Source organism: Idiotropiscis lumnitzeri, unplaced genomic scaffold (genome assembly GCF_059441095.1).
Source record: "Idiotropiscis lumnitzeri isolate Australia: NSW breed Sydney's pygmy pipehorse unplaced genomic scaffold, RoL_Ilum_1.0 HiC_scaffold_35, whole genome shotgun sequence".
Taxonomy (NCBI): domain Eukaryota; kingdom Metazoa; phylum Chordata; class Actinopteri; order Syngnathiformes; family Syngnathidae; genus Idiotropiscis; species Idiotropiscis lumnitzeri.
The window spans coordinates 1,859,978-1,878,117 of record NW_028283573.1 but is presented as its reverse complement, the minus strand read 5'-3'; the positions used below and the strand labels follow the sequence as shown (position 1 = coordinate 1,878,117).

The following is an 18,140-nucleotide window of genomic DNA, read 5'->3' as shown; positions in this document are numbered from 1 at the left end:
TTAACTCAGACATCAAATGGTTATCTTATTCGGTATACTTTTATTTCTGCTGGTAGCCGGAAGCGACTTGCTGATTGGCTGTGGGTTCGCCAAACACGGAAGTGACGCCACGCCGTTGAAGGTCTCGACTGTCATCCGCGCTGTTGCTTCTGCTGTTGCGTTTGCAACTGAGCAGTCTGCGCTTTCTCCTTGAGAGCAACAACAATGGCGCCCTTGTCGGCGCCCCTGTCGTGTATCCTGACGCCGTGGAAGGTCACGCTGCTACGTCGTCACGTCTTGAAAGCTTCCCACCATTTGTCCCTTCTTCGGACTGACTCCGCATCGCGCGCGTGCAGCAGCTCGCCAGACAGCTTGTGGTCTGTTTACAACCACACGAAAAGACACACTCAAGGTAGGAGAGTTGAATCCCCGATGGCGCTTCACCTGGGCATGTTTACTTAACGGCAGAGAATACCAAGTCGAGGGAGGCATTCAATTGCATAAAGCGATTGTTCCATAAAATACAGGACTGAGAAAAAAGTCTTTGGTCGGTACTATTTATTTAATGAACAACAATACAATACAATACAATTTGATTTATATCGCGCATTTCACAATAGCTGGAGCTGTAAGAAAGTGCTTGCCACAGCTACCAGCTGTCCCTTTAGGTCCAATTAAGAAATCCATTCATAGGTGAACACACACACACACACGCATGTGTTCTTGTCCTTATTTTATGACGTCATTATGCCTCTCGGGTCAGATGTCATGCCGTCCGTCTCCAGCGCCTCCGTGGACCCCGATAGCATCTTCGCCAACAATGAGATGAGTCTAAGGGACACCGAGGTCTACGGCTTCGACTATGACTACACGCTGGCCTTCTACTCCAGTCACCTCCACACGCTCATCTTCAACATAGCACGGGACATCCTCATCAGCAAGCACAGGGTGCGTGCGTGCGTGCGTGCGTGCGTGTGTGTCCTCTCAACAACCTGCTACATTTGCTTTTCTCTCAACCCACCCGCAATAGGCGAAACTCTATACGACTGAGAAGCCATCTAAAAGTTTATTTTCAGTGAATGTAGCCCTCCACACATTTGTAAACACGTTTGACTATTAAAACAAACGGAAACTTTTTCAAACACACTTTCAATGGATTCCTGAGCACCTGTTCTCCAAATAGAGGCCAAGCGTGAAGTTAATTGTAGAAGTGACACATCAACAAAAAATTATTTCATTTTTTTTACATTTAAAGACTAAAATGTTCAACCAAATTATGTAATTTGGTATACTGAGAGTCAGTTAATTTAATACATAATGCAAAATGTAATAGACTAGCTCACAGAAATTAGCATTGTGCTAAAACAAATAGAGCACGCAAGAAATTAAAATTATTGTGTATTTGAGTCGGATCATGTGCAACCAAACTTGGTCATTTGGTCTAAGGAAAGCTAGCTATCTTAATGCTAACATATTGTTACTTGTTAAGAATTATTTAATTTATTGTTAGAATGTAAAATGTTTGAAGGACTTAGTGTCTTGCTCTTTTTATGGACTCCTTGTAATTGTAAAAAAAAAAAAAAAAAATAGCTTTTTGCTAATTCTGTCTGTTTTTTTTCCAACTGTGATTTTTCACGTGTGATGCGAAATTGCCCCATCGCCTTTCAAATAAACTAATCTAAAGAAAAATATGACTTGCAATCAGTGCCCTTATGTGGTTGATGATGCTGTGATTTTCTTTCAGTATCCAGAAAGTCTTCGGGCCTATGAGTACATTCCCAATTTTGCTGTGAGGGGCCTTCACTATGATGTTCAGAAAGTAAGAAGTGTTGACGGCTTGATCTGCTTCGTCTGCTTCAAATGGATGATTTGCTCGAGTGAATGCAGCCGTTGTTGTGCTAGGCACTGCTGATGAAGATTGACGCCTTCCACTACATCCAGCTGGGGACCGTCTACAGGTGCAGTAATCGCAATACACAAATTCGGGAGCGTCACAAAAATCATCCAAAAACTTCCGGCAGCTTGTTAGAATGTTCATGATTATTATTATTATTTTTTAAAAACCTTGAGTTTTGAATCACATATTTATTGGACCATTTCGGTAGATTGTAAACCTAAATGTCTATTTTTTTTCTTTATTTTATTCTGTTTGTTTTCACAGCATAAAAATCATTTGACTTAAAAAAGAAAAAAAACAAGCGTTTTGGTGGCGTAAGAATCTCAGAAGGGACAAATGGCATTTCATCATTTAATGAATGTGAAATTTAATAAAATCAAGATAATTCTTCATATTTTAGAAAGAGAGTTTGTCTGTTACTAACACATAACAATGTATTATTTATTTATTTTTTTATTGCCTATGGCTTTTTGTTGTCGTTATTTAATCTGAATTGATTTGTAGGGTGACCGTTGTCCCTGGCATTTAGTTTCTTTTTCTTCTGTATTACTTCTTTGGAATCGCGTTGACTTTCTTTCACTTTGTGTAATTTAAATTTTTTTTTTATATAAATGCTGTTTGTGTTTGATGTTTCTTTCCTGCATTTTATTTTTCAATGTACAGAATATTTTTTAGCATCTTTAAAATCTTAGCCCAAGTTTGGTTTTTACTTCCATTGAAATGACTTCATTGTATTTGGATATTCCCAAACTTGTTTTTGTTCATTTTTGTAGTGTCTTGCCTTAGTTAGATGTGAAATTGAGTTTTTTTTTATGGAGTAAATAACAAATGGCTGCTTTTGTGGGTCTAAGGGGCCTTCATCCAGTCCCCGACGAGGAAGTCATCGCCATGTACGACGGCTGCCATGTCCCTCTTGAGATTATGAGCGACTTCTACGGCAAGGTAAAACCCATGGCATCCCACGTGCCGCGCCCGCATTGGCGTTCTTCTCTCTCCTGCAGAGTTCTCACGGCCACTCCATGAAACAGTTCATGGACATCTTCTCGTTGCCAGAGATGAGCCTCTTGTCCTGCGTCAACGACTTCTTCATGAAGCACAACATCGACTACGAGCCCGTGCACCTGTACAAAGACGTCAAGGTGAACGGTCTTGCACACTTGGACGCCGTCAGCCCGTGTCGAAGCAAAGCAAACTTCTGGTTTGAGGCGTTCCTTGTTGAATTAGAATGAGAAGAATACCTTTGAGAAATGACCCTGCGAGAGCCGACCGACGTCCACCAATGTAGAATGTTTATGTCGTGGGGGCCCGAGTCCCGTCCCGAGGGGCCCTAGTCGCAATGTTTTCGATGTTTTCCCCCATTCAAACGATCAGCTCATCTGCAAGCTCGGCAGAACCCAGATGACGATCCTGATCGTTTCAATCAGGAGTGCTGGAGGAGGGAAACATCGAAAACATGCAGGATTGGGGAGGCCCTCGACGACGGCAGTTGGACACCCTTTCCATGGCGACCGGGCTACCATACGGACGAGTGTCGCCCCCCCAACTTGGTCCGATGTCACGCATTGCAGACGAGCCGAGAGTCGATTGGTGAAACAACTTGACCGGTCGTTGCTCATACGCGATTCATCTTGCTCATCTCAAAATCGACCTGATCGGAAATATTTTTGTTACACAATCAACCCTTTTTTTTTTTGTTTTAATAGATTTTTGTCTTGAAGGAAAGTAGTATGATGGCGGCCACGCGTGCTAGAGCCTCACGCTCGCGCCTTCAACCAATCAGCTGTCACTGTCAAATCCTGTCAAAATGTCATCTGGGTTATTTGGTTTGGTGCAAAAAAGATTTGTTGTGCAAGATCAGCAACGTGCCACCACACCTAAAATCACTTAGATGCAGTATAGAAGAATAACAAAATGTTTAGCAACAGAGTGTGAAATAAAATAAACAATAACGTGCACAGCGCATACTTAATGATGATGCTTAAAACAAATAAAGTTAAGTTGAGTAATTGCAGTGGGTCTTGAAGCTACGTGCAAACGTGCAAGAGCTTTGGTAAGGAAGAAATCAAACCAATGAAAAACATTTTTACGTGAACATGTTTTTGTTCTCAAAGGCGCGTCTAATTTGAAATTGTCGCTTTGCTGCCACCTTGTGGCATTTATAGGCAATTGCGTTGATTCCTGGTGCATTTTTGTCGCAAAGGTTCACTGCAGTCATCACCCCCACCCCCTCCTCCGAGGAGCCCCCCTGACTTATTTTGTCAACTGGGCACCCGTGGGGCGCTCACTTTTCTTCCGCCTTGGGCCGCATCTGCTGTTAAATCACTTTTGGCAAAAGCGGTGCTGCTGTGCTTTATGGCCAGCATGTACGCGCATTCCAAATTGAGTCATTCACGCAACTGTTGTTGAGTGACGTGTGTGTGATACGCCGAGCAGCTAATTTGAGCCTCTGAGCCCAGCGTCTAATTATAAATGTGGACATGTGTGCTGCCGGACGCCAGAAAGAAGCGAACGGCAGTCACGGCCCAACACCGTTGGGTCTTCTGAAGCGGGCTGTCATGGCCATGCATCCCTTCGTTCTGAGTGACAGTCAGTTATCCTTGACGGATCGCTGTCATTAAACGCTTTCACGCACACGCACACGAGCGCACCCGCAATGTTTCAATAGCGACGTCTCAAGGTCACCGTTTTTGACGCCAAATCACAGGCCAGCCTGTCGACCAAAAGATTCTTAAAAAAAGAAAACTCATTTTAACACCTTTTTGAGTTAAAACTTGAAAGCAGCCGATGTTGGGCTTCCAATTCTGTCCAAAATGGAATCAGAATGAAGCAGGCTTTTTATTTACTTATTTATTTTTGCCATCAAAGAAGATTGATTCGGTAGTCGCTGCGTTTCCATTGCCAGAAAGTACGATAATTGTTCCGTGAGCCTTGAAAGATCAGTCAGAATGCTCCACATTGGCTGGCATTCAAAAGGCTCGGATTTATTTTTAACGGCTGCTGGCATTGAAAGAGATCAAACGCGAGCTCGCCCTCGCATCAGGAACAAAATCGTCCTTGTGTTCTGACGGCTTGTGCGTGCGTGCCGTACTCCTTTGTGACGTGCATAACCCAACGGCAAGCCATGCCCCAAAGCAGACGGCCTTTGTAGTACCCAGACAGACCTGTGGGAGGCAGCATGGTGCCGCACTGCGGGAAAATGCCAAAACGGAGAAAGAGGCCCCAGAAGACGTTTTAACGTTTGCGATTGTTGACGTAGAGTTTTCCGAGCAGACAATTCACGCTTAGCAAACCCGCTCATGGACGATCGGCACTTGGCGTCTGTATTTCTTTTTCCCTACGTTTGATCGGACGGAAGGAAAAACACTCAATTCGGTCCTTCTCGTCTGTGTGTTCCCAGCTTCTTATTTGGACGCAAGTCAGATTTGAATCGGTTTGGTGCCGAGCAACTTTAGAGCCCTGACCTAAACACCGCTCCCTGTCCCAGTGACCTCTCGCCATGAAACATTTTCACCCCTTTTCAATTTCATGTCCCAAATGAGAAAAGTTGGCGCAGCCTTTCCAAAAGCCTCCTTGCGGGATGCCAGGAGAGCTTTGAAGTTTCCGTTGGTCATCTCCATCCTCGTTTCTCGACATGGCGTTGACGCTTTTGCCTTTTCCTCCTCACAGGAAGCCATCAGAGATGTTCACGTCAAGGGCATCATGTACCGAGCGGTGGAGGCCGATATCGGTAACGGCACGTCTTGAACTGCACGTGGCTCGTCAAAGAGAGCCCCAACGTTGTCAAAGAAGCAATCTTTGTGTTTGCAGGCAAATACGTTTGCTACGGCGAGCAGAGCCACGCCGTGCTGAAGAAATTGTACGAGCACGGCAAGAAGATGTTCCTCATCACAAACAGCCCCTTCGACTTTGTGTAAGTCTTCATGCGACGATTGTCTGACAAACTCACCCTCAGGCCACATTTCTAATCATAATAAAGCATCGGCGTTTTATATTCCCATGATAGTGGTCACGTGACTCCGAATTGAAAACACAAGAAGAGAATTTTGCGCGGATGTTGACGTTTGCCTTTACGTGGCCAATCTGCGCGCAAACGTCTGAGCGCGAGCTCCTTGCGAGCGATGGCCAATGGACGGGAGTCCCAAAGCTTCAGAATGTGATTTTCCAAAAAGAACATCTGACCGAGTTTTTACGATGCCCCCAATTTGGTCACGTGTTTTTCTTTTTTCCTGCAATTGTCCAGTTTTGTCACATTGGGCCCCGCCCCCGTCATTTGGTGTGCTTTTTAGCGCCTCACTCAAGCGGTGGCATTCCTGAAGCGGTTTCCTTGGCAACACAAAGCCCAAAATGGACCAAGTGAGGCCTCGTCATTTGAAAAACTCGAAAGTTGTAACTTGGTCAAGGCACCACTGTCTGAATATTGCGAGATGTTGCGTGATATTTGATCAAAATGTCTGATGACATTCCCGACTTGAAAAAAAACCGGAACATTTGTTGTCGTTGCCCCCTTAGAGATCGAGGCATGAGCTACATCGTCGGCAGGGACTGGAGGGACTTGTTTGACGTCGTTATCGTTCAGGCCGACAAACCCAGTTTCTTCAACGACAGGAGAAAGTAAGTGCGCGCGCTGTCGTTTTTTCTTCTGCGGCCCAAATGCGGACGTCTTCATGATTAAAAGTCCGCCAAATTTGTGCTCTGCAGGCCTTTCAGGCGTGTTACCGACAGAGGTGCCCTACTGTGGGACCGAATTCACAAGTTGGAAAAAGGGCAAATCTACAAACAGGTGAAGACTTGAAAACAATGCCATGAAGCGCTTTTAAACACCAATCCTGTTTCAATCACCTCAAGGGAAACCTCTACGAGTTCCTCAGACTGACTGGCTGGCGAGGATCCAAAGTGCTCTACTTTGGTGACCACATCTACAGCGACTTGGCAGTAAGAAACACCTCGACACATTGCGACAAAGTTGGTTGACTTGAAGGCAGCGTTGGGGAGGGGAGGGGTGGGGGTGGCTTAGTGGGATGTGTTCCACACTCGCCTGCAAGTCGTGAAAATCAGCCTTTTAGGCTCAAAGTGGCCATAAAAAGTTTAAAGCGTCTTTGTGGAAGAATTGTTCGCTAAAAGCCAAACTGTCGCTTCATTGAGCTGAAGCGAGCAAAGTTGCGTTCTCTGCCAGCAAACGGCGCTCGCTCGCAGTCATAAGGCGAGGTCAAAGGTCAATGTGTAGACGTTTCAGAGCAGGTGCTCTTTCCCAGTCGAGTCAATCTTCTGTGACAATTTGTGATTTTTTTCTTCTCCACAAATGGTGAGAGGCGACAGACCCAACAGTTGCAGCCACCAGGGGGCGTGTTTGCACAACAATTAAATGGCACCACTTCAAGTCACCATTTATTTATTTATATATATATATATATATATATATATATTAGTGCTGTCAAGTGATTAATTTTTTTAACTAATTAATCACAAAAAATTCCATGATTAGTCACAATTAATCACATTTTTCAACTACAATTTTTTGCAATGCTTGTAACAGAAATTTACTTGAATAATATTTTGGAATTGATGCAAAATCACCCAATACAAAGTATATTTAATTCAAAGGCTGTTCTAATAGCTTTCTTGGATTCTTGAATATGATCGAAATGGCGACATCTTTATTTTACCTGGAAACATTTCTCAAAACTTCCCACAAGCGCCACACTCCAGCAGTGTTGGTTTGCAAGGCCCAGTGGTAACTTGAACACGATGTTTTGTTCTGAAGCATGCTAAAGATGTACAGCTAATATGGCACAATATTTGCAAAGTATGCTAAGTAAATCAAACTGAGTTAATTGAGTTAAAAATATTTAACTGAGTTAAATTTTGGGGGATTAATCACCTAAATTAATGCTTTAATTTTGACAGCCCTAATATATATATGTGCGTATATATATAATTTATAAACAGAATTTTCTGGCATGTACATGTGCCAATTGCAACTTATTTGAACCAGCATGCTGGCAGATGGCCAGCAGCTGTCTTTGAGCAGAAAGTGTCCATCATAAGTTTTGCAGCCACAACAGTATTTTTAATCTGTGAACGAGCGTGTGATCAGCTCCAAGTGATGTTAATGAAAGGCGCAGTTAACATCTCCGGCACGATGCCTGCCGGTGGCCGCTGTCAACAACGTCACCTCACTTGTTTAGGAAGATGGAGCATGGTGTGTGTGTGTGTGTGTGTGTCTACCGCCGCTTACCCGTGTATGGATTTTATAGCAACGGAGATCATGACCGCACACTGCACATGACCAATTCCCCCGTTCCCCGGTTCCATGCGGAAAAACTTGAGCTCTCCACATTGCAAGGAGTCGGAATGCCGGATGGTTTCTTGTCACATCCATTTGTTAAGCGACGGCAGGCTGCGCTTTTGGTACGCGAGCCCTCTCGCGGCGACTCGTCATCTTGCCGTCGTCATGTTGTAATTGGGGAAACTTTGAAAAAGTTGATGTAACAGCATGCGACTGTTCCAGTGCATCAGAGCACTTCACGATTGAAACGAGCACAGCAGAAAACATCATTGAAAACATTTTAAAACAATGATCAAAATGTGCGGACATCACGACGGCTCTTAAAATGCGGTCATTGACAACGTCATGTTGTGGACACGCACGAGGCTGACGTGGCAACACGCCGAGTCTGAAACCGGATCGGACAGCCGACCAACTCATCTCTTCCTGGCCAGGATTTGACCCTGAAGCACGGCTGGAGGACCGGCGCCATCATCCCCGAGCTGAGGAAGGAAATCAAGATCATGAACACGCAGGAGTACGTGCACACCATCAGCTGGATGCAAGCGCTCACCGGCCTCATTGAGCAGATGCAGGTCAGCTTGGAAAAGCAAAAGTGACCAAAATATTGAATTATGAAAAAGAAATGGAGCAGTTTTGTTTGTTTTTTGAATGAAATGAGCACTGGGCCAAGTCACGTGCGTCCACAGGTCCACCGAGATGCCGCCTCTCAGGCCGTGGTGGAGGAGTGGATACGAGAGCGCCAAGCCATGAGGTACCGAAACTTTGACTCCATTCCCGATTGCTTGTACGTGAGTCAAGCAACAATTTTCAATATTCACATTCCGAGTGAGAAATGACACGTTGTGTATTTTCACCGGCATAAAGCGCAGCGCGCGTTCAAGTGCCGCCTCAGTGATGGGCGCTATTTCTGTATTTAACACACAAGGCTCACCGTATTATTCAGCGCACGACGCCAGCTTGAATGCTAGCGAGGGCAGCCTTTGGTTGTTCTTAAGTATTCTCTACGGCTCATTATTTCCAGAGTCGATCTCGTTGCCGTGTGGCCACTCGCAAATGAGGCCGGCTTTTGCGGAAGCTTGAGCAACACGGCAAGCAGACGCGTTAGCCCGAGCGCCCGCAATCCATTCCCAAATTGTGGCCTAACTGCGCCAAGTTCGTCAGCTGTCTCTTTCCAAATTCTGGTTCTCATTCTGTCATCCTTTGCTCACACGCTTGATGTCCACCGGTTGGAATGATGGCACCTTCCGAGCTCATTTGCGGCTCGCGTCCTCATGCAGTCACGTCCGCCTTTCCTCAATTTTGGAAATGCTCCCTGTCAGTCAACGGAGCGCTCATCAAACTCGCACGACAACAATGACAAAGGACGTACACTTTACGTCGTTGCTTCTTCTCTTTTTTTCCATCATCTCGTCACACTCTCGCAGGCGGCTTGCAACAGTCGAACTTTCCGGAGATCAGCCATAGTTCACAAGCTATGCGATCTCATCCAAAAGAAGCCCAATGCTGCCACCTGCTGGTCTTAGCTTGACATATATATATATATATTTTTTTTACTTTCACGGCTAAAAATCAAACCAGAATTGGTCCATTTTTAAAATGCCATTGACGGCTGCTGACGTCGATGGCTCTCGTAGACGGCGTTCAAAGAGTTCAAAACTCTTGGCCACAATATTTCGCTTTTTGCGGTGACATGAGGACTTCAATTCTTCACGTATGCTTGTGGCAGGCCGCACACCAAGCAGATGTTCAACCCTCAGTTCGGGAGTCTCTTCCGCACGTATCACAACCCGACGTACTTCTCGCGCCGGTTGTCGCGCTTCGCCGACATCTACATGGCGTCCATCAGCTGCCTGCTCAACTACGACTTCCAGCACACCTTCTTCCCGCGACGAACCCCCCTGCAGCACGAGTCGCCTTTCGTCCAAGGGCAGGCTCCCACCGGACCGGACCCGAGTCGTCCTCGCGCTCAAGCTCCAAAGAGTCGCCGCTAACGGCGCGCTCACGCGTCTCTTTTTGGAAGCTTCGGCCGTCATTCTTAACGAAAGTTGACATTCATCTTCAATACTGGCAGTGGAACTTGAAACGAGCGTGGTGAGCCATCTGTAGCTTTTAGACACCTGATCGGGGGTGGGCAAACTCTGGCCCCGGGGCCACATACGGCCTGCTCCGTTCTTTAATCAGACCAACAAGCATTTGCGTTAGAAATTCAGTCAAAAGGCCAATTTAGAGAAACTTTTTTTTCTTTGAAACGTTACAAACCACGCAAGCACACTTGGAGTCATTGTAAATAATCCATCTGAACATTTGCATTGTCACTGAATTGAAAAATGTTTTTCAAAGAAATTTTAGAATTTTGTGCAAAAAACGTTTGACATCGTTATAAAACAGAAATAATTAAATGAAGGTGTCTTGATTTGGACTTTCAGCAAAATCATTTTAATGTCATAATTTTACATAGTATTTACTTTTGATGACTTTTTCTCATTGTTGAAATGTTACTTATGTCTAAGCGCTAAACAAATGGACTTTTATTTGAAATGAGTAGAATTTGAACATGAATAAAAATGCAACCGGGAAAGGAATTCCAAATGATTTCACATTTGAGCTTTTTTTGAATTTTATTTTTCTTCTTTCCATTTAGAAAATGTAAATGCGGCCCTTGAGCACAAACGTTTGCCCTCCCCAAAAGTGCAAACGTGTGCGCGCGCGACGATTTCTGAATCGAGTTGTATTTCGAAACGTGAGGGAACGCCACATTAACTCCGGGTGGTAATTTGTTGTTTGTTTGTTTTTCTGCTGTAATATTCCTCCGCGGCAGCATTTTACACGCCAGGCGGCCTCAATGAGCTCTTTTATTTCTGCCTTTTTGTCATCTTTGGATTGTAAAGTGTCCAACCGACACTTTTGTCCCTTTTGAACGCGTTTTGGTTTCGGCGGGTTTCATTTGGTCCCGTGACGGCCTCACCGAGCTTCGTCCTGATGTTTACTTTGGTCCGACTTGAAAAGATATGTTGCAAGGTGTTCTGATGACCTCGTGTTGTTCTTCTTTTATTTGTGTTCTTGTCGATGGTCGTTTTGGGGCTGTTACTGGAATAGTTCTAGGAGACGAGTGACATTTTCATGATTTCTCCAAATTGTCTGCCTTGGCATCAAGTGAGAAATGAAACAAGCAAGTCGATTTTTTTTTTCTGCCTCCACAATTTCTGACTATGTGCACGTGCGTGAGCAGACTTGCGCGTGAACGGGCCCGTAAACAATCGGAAGTTGTGCAGAAAGTCGAGCAAATGTGCCATTATGACATTAAAAGTCAAGTTGACGTGTTGTATGAGGCCCTCCCTTCACTTGAGTGCCGTCAACATTTTGGGACTGCGGCATGTGCCAATGGAGACGTGTTTGGCTTTTTGTGCCCATGCAATATTCCTGCGATGCACTCCATGTCAATGACCAAATGTCGGTTTTAGGGAGCCACATGGCCCAACTTTGCAATCAGCATAATAGCAGCGGAACCTCTGGGGATCCAATTTGTCATATTGCGCGACAGATCGCAACTGATAAGATCACGCAGGTGGAGCAGCTGGGCGGACGGCCGCCACTCGCACGATGGACGGCAGCAGCACGGCGTGGAGCTCGGCGCCCGCTCGGCCTCGGTGGCGGTGGCGGTCTTCCCCCGTGTGCTGGCCTTCCTCGTGTTCATCAACACGCCGGTGATCACCGTGTCGCTGCTGCACCCCATCAACGTGTTCATCGTCAGCCTGGCCGTGTCCGACCTGCTGGTCACCATCACCAACTCCCACGGCTCCTTCTTCCTCGGGCGCGCCGCCTGCATGCGTCTTCCAAGGCTTTGCGCTCAACTATATACTTTGGTGAGTGCGCGTGCACCAAATGGCACCGTGATGCAAAGATGTCGTTTTAATATTTGTTACTTAATTATGACTTGATTCGATCACCACGAGCGCAATTGCTTACTTGTCAAACGGAATCAGACATGGTTGAAAATGCTACGTAACAACACTTAACACGCGTGACCAACTGCAGTCCCGCCGTCGTCATCAAATGAAACGTAAAATACAAGCAGCGCAATTTGGAGTCCTTGTGCTTTTTCCATACGGTTCCATTGAATGAATGAATGAATTGCTGCGATCGGCTGGCAACCGGTCCCGCCTTCTGAATGGATGGATGGCAACATGCAAAATGGACACGACGGTGACTGTGAGCGAGCAAAAGTCCAATCAGGTTGCCATTGACTCATCATCCAAACATGCCTTTGGCCTTCATTGCGAGCGCAAGTCTTGATGAATTTCAATGTGTTTTCCGTCGGGCCACTTTTTTTCCCTCCTCCTTCCTTTCTCGCCCCGATTGACCAGATCAGGAGGAGTCCTGGTGCTTCCGGACTTCTCCGTGGACGGTTGATAGAGGCCGCCGAAATGTTTCTTGAACTTTTCGGGCAAATGGCGACAAAACGTCATTTTGGAATAACCCAGATGGTTTGCGAAAAGGTATCCGAGTACAAGCCTGACTTTTATTTAGGAGCGGGAGGAGAGTAAAACGGGAAAGTTGCCAGAACCCCAAATCGGGCCCAAATTGTCCTTCTGCGTCGTCAGCGAGTGCTTGTTGTCGCCGTCATCTGTTACACGACGAGACGGGGCGTGCGCGTCTCTCTGCGTCTCCGCAGGCCCGGTGTCGCTGTGCACGTTGACCTTGCTGTCGTACGAGCGTTACAAGGTGGTATGCGAGCGTGCGGCGCAGCGTGACGGGACTGGTCGGCGTGTGGCGCCCCTGCTGGGCTGGAGCGGGCGTGCAGACGTCCCGCTCGCTGGCCTGGGAGCAGCGGTCGTGGAGCAACTACAGCTACCTCGTCCTCTACACGCTCATGTGCTTCGTCTTCCCCGTGGCCGTCATCGTCTTCTGCTACTCCAAAGTGTCGGCCACCATGCGGAAGGTGCCTCACACGCCCATCCAATGGCAAGAGCAACTGGTGCGCACACAAACAAAAGGCGGAAAAAAAAGTCCACATTCTCAAATGTCCTAAAGTACAAAAGAAAAAAATGGCTTTGATTCTTTTACCGCATTTGGAATGCGGTCCTTCGGCGACTTGGTCCGTTTGTTCGCTCCCACCGTCGTCGCGTCACAATCAAAGATATGTTATGCCAAAAATAAAATAAATGCACCTTCAAATTTTTCTGCACGCGCCTCTCCATCCAAAATGTGGATTTCTACCTACATCGTCCAAAAAAAAAAAAAAATTGACAGGAAGAAAGTTGCAAGCCAAATATTATGAACTCAAATTTAATTGCTGTAAAAATCCAAATGACTGGAAATGCTTTCACTGCACAATTATTTTTTGCAACCGTTTCTTGCATTCTAATACATTGCAGGACTTAGCTGGCAACTAAAGTTGACAGTAAATATCAGTCAACAACGTGCTGGAAAATTATTATGATTGTTTTTTTTCTTTACCTGCTTTGCAAATAATTCAGATTGTGAATGAAACAAATAAAACTACGCTGCCCGACCTGCTGCAAAATACGTGGAGTCAATTTAGAGCAAAATATCCAACATCCAGATGCAAAGCGGAGTCCAAAAGTTTCCCGGCCATTTGCAAAAGCTGTCGGCCTTCCGCCGTGGCGCCCACGTTGCCAAACACAAGACAAACAATCGTATTGACCCGTCATCGGAATGCCGCAGGACCGCTGCCGCCAATTTCACAATCATGAGCGGCAAAGTTAGGCGGCAGGTCTTCACGTCGCAAAATGAGCAAAGAACAATCGAGAATCCATTCGTTTCCTTCGCAGTTGAACGAGAGCGTGGAGCTGCAAGTGGGCCGTTCCTTCCTTCTGCCGTACACCGCCCTGGCGGCGGCGGCGGTGCTGCGCCCGCAGCTGCGCGTCCCCCCGCTGCTGGCCACCATGCCCATGTACTTTGCCCCGTGTACAACCCCGTCGTCATCCACCGACTGGCCCGGCATGCGCACGACGCTGCTTTTCTTTGTCCCGGCGGTTTCGAGACGCCACTTTGGAGATGTTGTCGTGCGGCCGCTACATCCCGCGCGGGAACGCCGCCGTGGTCGACATCAGCATGCGGCCCGTCAACAGGCTGCTCGAGCAGGATCAACAGGCACGGCAAAGTGCTGCCGCTGTGACAAAGCCACCCGGAAACGCCATCGACGCGAGCGATCCGAGACCAGTCCTCAGCTCGTCTTGTCCGACACGCTCATTGGCCACTTCATTAGGTACACCCGCACCTGCACATCGAGAGCGTGTCAACCATGATGGTGCAAGAATCGTGATCCGCAGTCGTATTTGTTCCCTTTCCAAGATCGTACCTGCATTTACTCCAATCAGACCCCGCCCCTCAAAATGACACAATCGCTTTTGTGAGCCGTTTCAAAAAAAGCAAACCAAAAAACCCAAAAGAACGACAAAAACTGTTTTCAGTGAGCCTAGTCATCGTAAGCAAAGCGCTTTGTTGCAGCTCCAGCTGTTGTGAAATGCGCTACAGAAATAAAGTTGCGTTGGATTGTACATCCTGTATTAATTGTGTATTGCATGTGTGCCTTTAAGGGGCGTGGCCTTGTGAGTAACGTTGGTTTGGCTGATTAGTCTGCAAGAGAGCGTCTGAGTTTGTGTTGTGGCTCCTTGTGAGTGTTCTCATTTTCTATTTGAAATCATTGAAGTGTAATTTAAAAAAAAAATCCGATAAATGGTGCCGGTGCACCAAATGTTGCAGCCCGACATCTTTTTGTCCATTCCATCTCGTCTTGTTTTCTGTCATTAAAATGTGTACTGAAGACTTTTACTTTTCAAAGATTCATGTCGCAACAAATAATCTTTTTCTTCTGTGGTTTAGTCAACAGTTTCTGACCATTTTTATTCCTATTACGTTGCAAATGTAATGGATTTGGTTTTCATCTCCGTCAAAAATCAAACACAGTCGCAAATCTTTTGCCCATTTTTGGAAACAAACGTTCAAAAATACAAGACAAGAAGAAATGGGAGTCTTTGCATTCAACAGAAACGTGGTGACGACTTGTTGACTCGATCGCGGTTGCTTTCAAACATTAGCTGCACCTGTTCATTACCAAAGACGTCATTTCACGTCTAAGCGCCAGGTGCAAAATACCGCAGCGAATCAAACAAATCAAACACTAACCAAAACTACAAAATAAACGCTACGACATCCAACAAAAAATAAACGAAAAATATAAAAGAGTCAAACTGTCGACTGCAAATGGCCCACATGGTGACTTTTGGGACCAACGTGTGGAGCCTCACACGTGGACGAGAGAAACTCATACATGGTGTCGATTTAATCCCAGATTTGCCCTCGAGTCGGAAGCAAAGAGCATTTCACGCTTTATCGGCAAAAACAAGATTACGCAATAATCCTCCGGCCGGCTGGCCTTCATTTCCTCAGCCCGCTCAACAAATCCCATCTGGGCCGGCTTCTCACCTTTGGACGCTCAAATGGAAATGTGCACCTCGACTCGCTTTCATTGGGGGAACCGACGGTCAAGTTGCCTTGATGACTGAAATACGAGAATTGGAAAAAAGGATCGGTCCATCCGTCCGCACTTTCTGTGTGTCAGTCGAGCCACACGGCATTCCTTCTGCCATCGATTTGTCCATCCGTCCATCATGCGTCCGTTTATCATGCCACTGCAAACCTTCAGAAGGCCAAAAAAAATCTTTGTCCCGAGCGCTCGCGTTCAAGCCGAGGCCATATACTTGATTTGTAAACGGCGTAGCGCCTCCTGCACCGCCACATCCTTTTATTAGGCTTGAATTATGTTCTCATCATTTTTTATGATGGTCATAGAAAAAAGACTTGACGAGATTAAACAGCAACGCAACCGCTCTTCAATTAGCAGCTTTGTTTTTTTGTTTTTTTTTCCCTTCCCTCCTGCGGATTTAATTGACGTGAATGCAGAGAAGTGGGCCGTCGCCCGCCGCTGTTGGGGAGGGGGGGCGAGGGGGGGTTCATGACAAGGGGCGGACACTTTGGCGAGCATCCCGCCCGCATGTTCCGGGGCAGCCGACCAAACGTGTCGAAGCGAAGCCAAGCGACGCCTTCCAGCCGGCCAACTGCGAGATCTTGTCGGGGCTGGCGGCCAACGCCTTCGACATCCTGGCCGCGTGCAAGCGCACGTGGACCAACGCCCCGGTGGGCAACCTGGTAGCTGTCCTTCCGCCCAGCCGTACTTGATTCAACCAAACCTTCGTCATCCGTCTGTCCGTCTCTCGGTGCACTTTCGAGTTGGCTTTAAGATACTGCCGTTCGTCTTGAAATCTTTAAAGGGACTCGGCCCAGCGTGCCTCTCTGAGCGCCATCCCTACGCACCCGCCCGCTACCTCGGGTCTGCGTCAGGACCAAATGCTGCTGGAGGTGCCGAGGACAAAGTGCAGCCTTTTCTGTTGTCGGTCCTTCCCTACGGGGCGACCTTTGACCTTTGAGGCCAACCCCGCCCCTTCCCTGTCCACTTTGAGAACTCGTCATTTTCATTCTTTGGCTTTCGACTCCACATGAGACTGTCGCTGTTCTGCTCTTCTTCCCGTTTCTACTGCGGATGTGTTTTCAATTTCTCCGACGGCACATGGAAAGCGCTTCGGTCCAGCTTCAGCGGTCGTCAAATGCGCCAGTTTAGTTTTTTTTTTTTAGAATTAGAAATCCCTTTATTGTCATTGTACTCAAGAGTGCAACGAGATTAGAGGGCTCCCCTCTCCAGTGCAATACAACAAACATATCAATGAGATAAATAAGAGAGTGCAATGGAAAATAATACTGAATAGGGTATATCAAAACACATCACGATGCTGTTCTGCAAGCTAAGGGCGGTCTCGTGTGTGTGTGAGAGTTCAGAAGGGGTGGATTGGTTTGTGTTGTATTTATTGATTGATTGGGCGAAACGAGTTGCGCGTTTGTCTTCACACGAGCGCGTCGGCCAAACATCGCTTGAGGCCAACTGAAAATAATTCCCAATTCCCACAAGAAATGTCACTGGATGTGAATGCGTGATGCTTTTTTTTTTTTCTTTTGCGTGTGTCTGGTCAATTTGAGATTATTTTACATGCTCCTAAATAAGAAATTGTTGCATGGCATTGGGGCGGTATTTTGCATGGCGTTTGCTCTCAGTTCTCCGAGCACATCATTTATGAATTTTCAGCTTGAAATGAGCAATTGAACCCAATTGTCACTCAAAAGATTGCAAATTTTTAGTTCAACTTCAACGAGCACTTCTTTTGTGGTGGTGGACGCAAAAAGGTCTGCAGCGAGCCACAAATTTGGTTTCTGGTTCAGCTTTTGCAACGTTCCCATCTGTGGCGGCAAAGTGTGACGTCATCGCCGGAAGATGACCTCATTTCCTCTTTGTTCGTTCGACGCGTTGGTGTCCCCCCCCCCCCGCTTGAAAAAGTTCTCTGCTAAATTGACGCGCTGTCAAACAATTTCAAGAGGTGACAACAGCTTTAGAAGACATTGCAGCAACGCTGCTTAAGGCTGGAAAGTGAGAAAGTTCTTTCTCTCCTTACGCCAAACAAGCAATCAGACGCAATTGGAGCCACCTGGAAATGAATGCGTGAGATCGTGTACGTGTTTGGTGAAAATAATGAGCGGCTCAGCGCGTCAGACATCCTAAACCAGGTGAGTGCGTGCTCATTCACACGCACGCACGCACGCACGATTTTATGACTTTTGCTTGAGTTTGAGAAGATGACGTAACACGCCGGTTAGCTTGACAAGCGTTGCAACGATTGGAAGGCTTTTTGCACGTCGGAAGTTTGTCTGGCTTTCAGGCTGTCATATTTGCAACATTATTCGAGTGAATGACTGCCTCATCAAGTAGCGATTGTTTAAGCATTTGAAACTAGTGATCGCCCAGAACGTGTTGTGTTGGCGTGAAACGGTGCAGATAATGTAAGATGATTTATTTTCCATCTTACAATAACGATGAGCTAAAACATCAGTTTGAACTAAGTGGAG

General features: G+C 46.4%; 2 protein-coding genes across 4 annotated transcripts; both read left to right on the top strand.

Annotated features, from left to right (window-relative positions):
* The first annotated feature begins 18 nt into the window (after positions 1-18).
* On the top strand, positions 19-11,488 carry nt5dc3 (5'-nucleotidase domain containing 3). Of its 3 annotated transcripts, none has more exons than XM_088287177.1 (14): positions 19-391; positions 743-927; positions 1,724-1,798; positions 1,882-1,937; positions 2,728-2,818; positions 2,905-3,015; positions 5,543-5,603; positions 5,684-5,786; positions 6,386-6,487; positions 6,575-6,656; positions 6,722-6,808; positions 8,597-8,737; positions 8,852-8,916; positions 9,892-11,488. In XM_088287177.1, the coding sequence occupies exons 1-14, from the start codon at positions 205-207 to the stop codon at positions 10,154-10,156; spliced, it is 1,611 nt and encodes a 536-aa protein (XP_088143303.1). In that variant the 5' UTR covers positions 19-204; the 3' UTR covers positions 10,157-11,488. The 3 variants fall into 3 exon arrangements, with proteins under 3 accessions (XP_088143303.1, XP_088143302.1, XP_088143304.1); XM_088287176.1 differs by having other exon boundaries at positions 29-391; positions 2,878-3,015; positions 9,892-10,757; XM_088287178.1 differs by having other exon boundaries at positions 243-391; positions 765-927; positions 2,878-3,015; positions 9,892-10,757.
* parietopsin lies at positions 11,460-14,436 on the top strand. The gene is given in 9 exon segments (XM_088287318.1): positions 11,460-11,540; positions 11,627-11,986; positions 11,988-12,022; positions 12,836-12,895; positions 12,897-13,104; positions 13,958-14,084; positions 14,087-14,111; positions 14,144-14,254; positions 14,256-14,436. Coding segments are annotated over 9 exon segments (1,056 nt in total). The 3' UTR covers positions 14,305-14,436.
* The last annotated feature ends 3,704 nt before the right edge of the window (positions 14,437-18,140 follow it).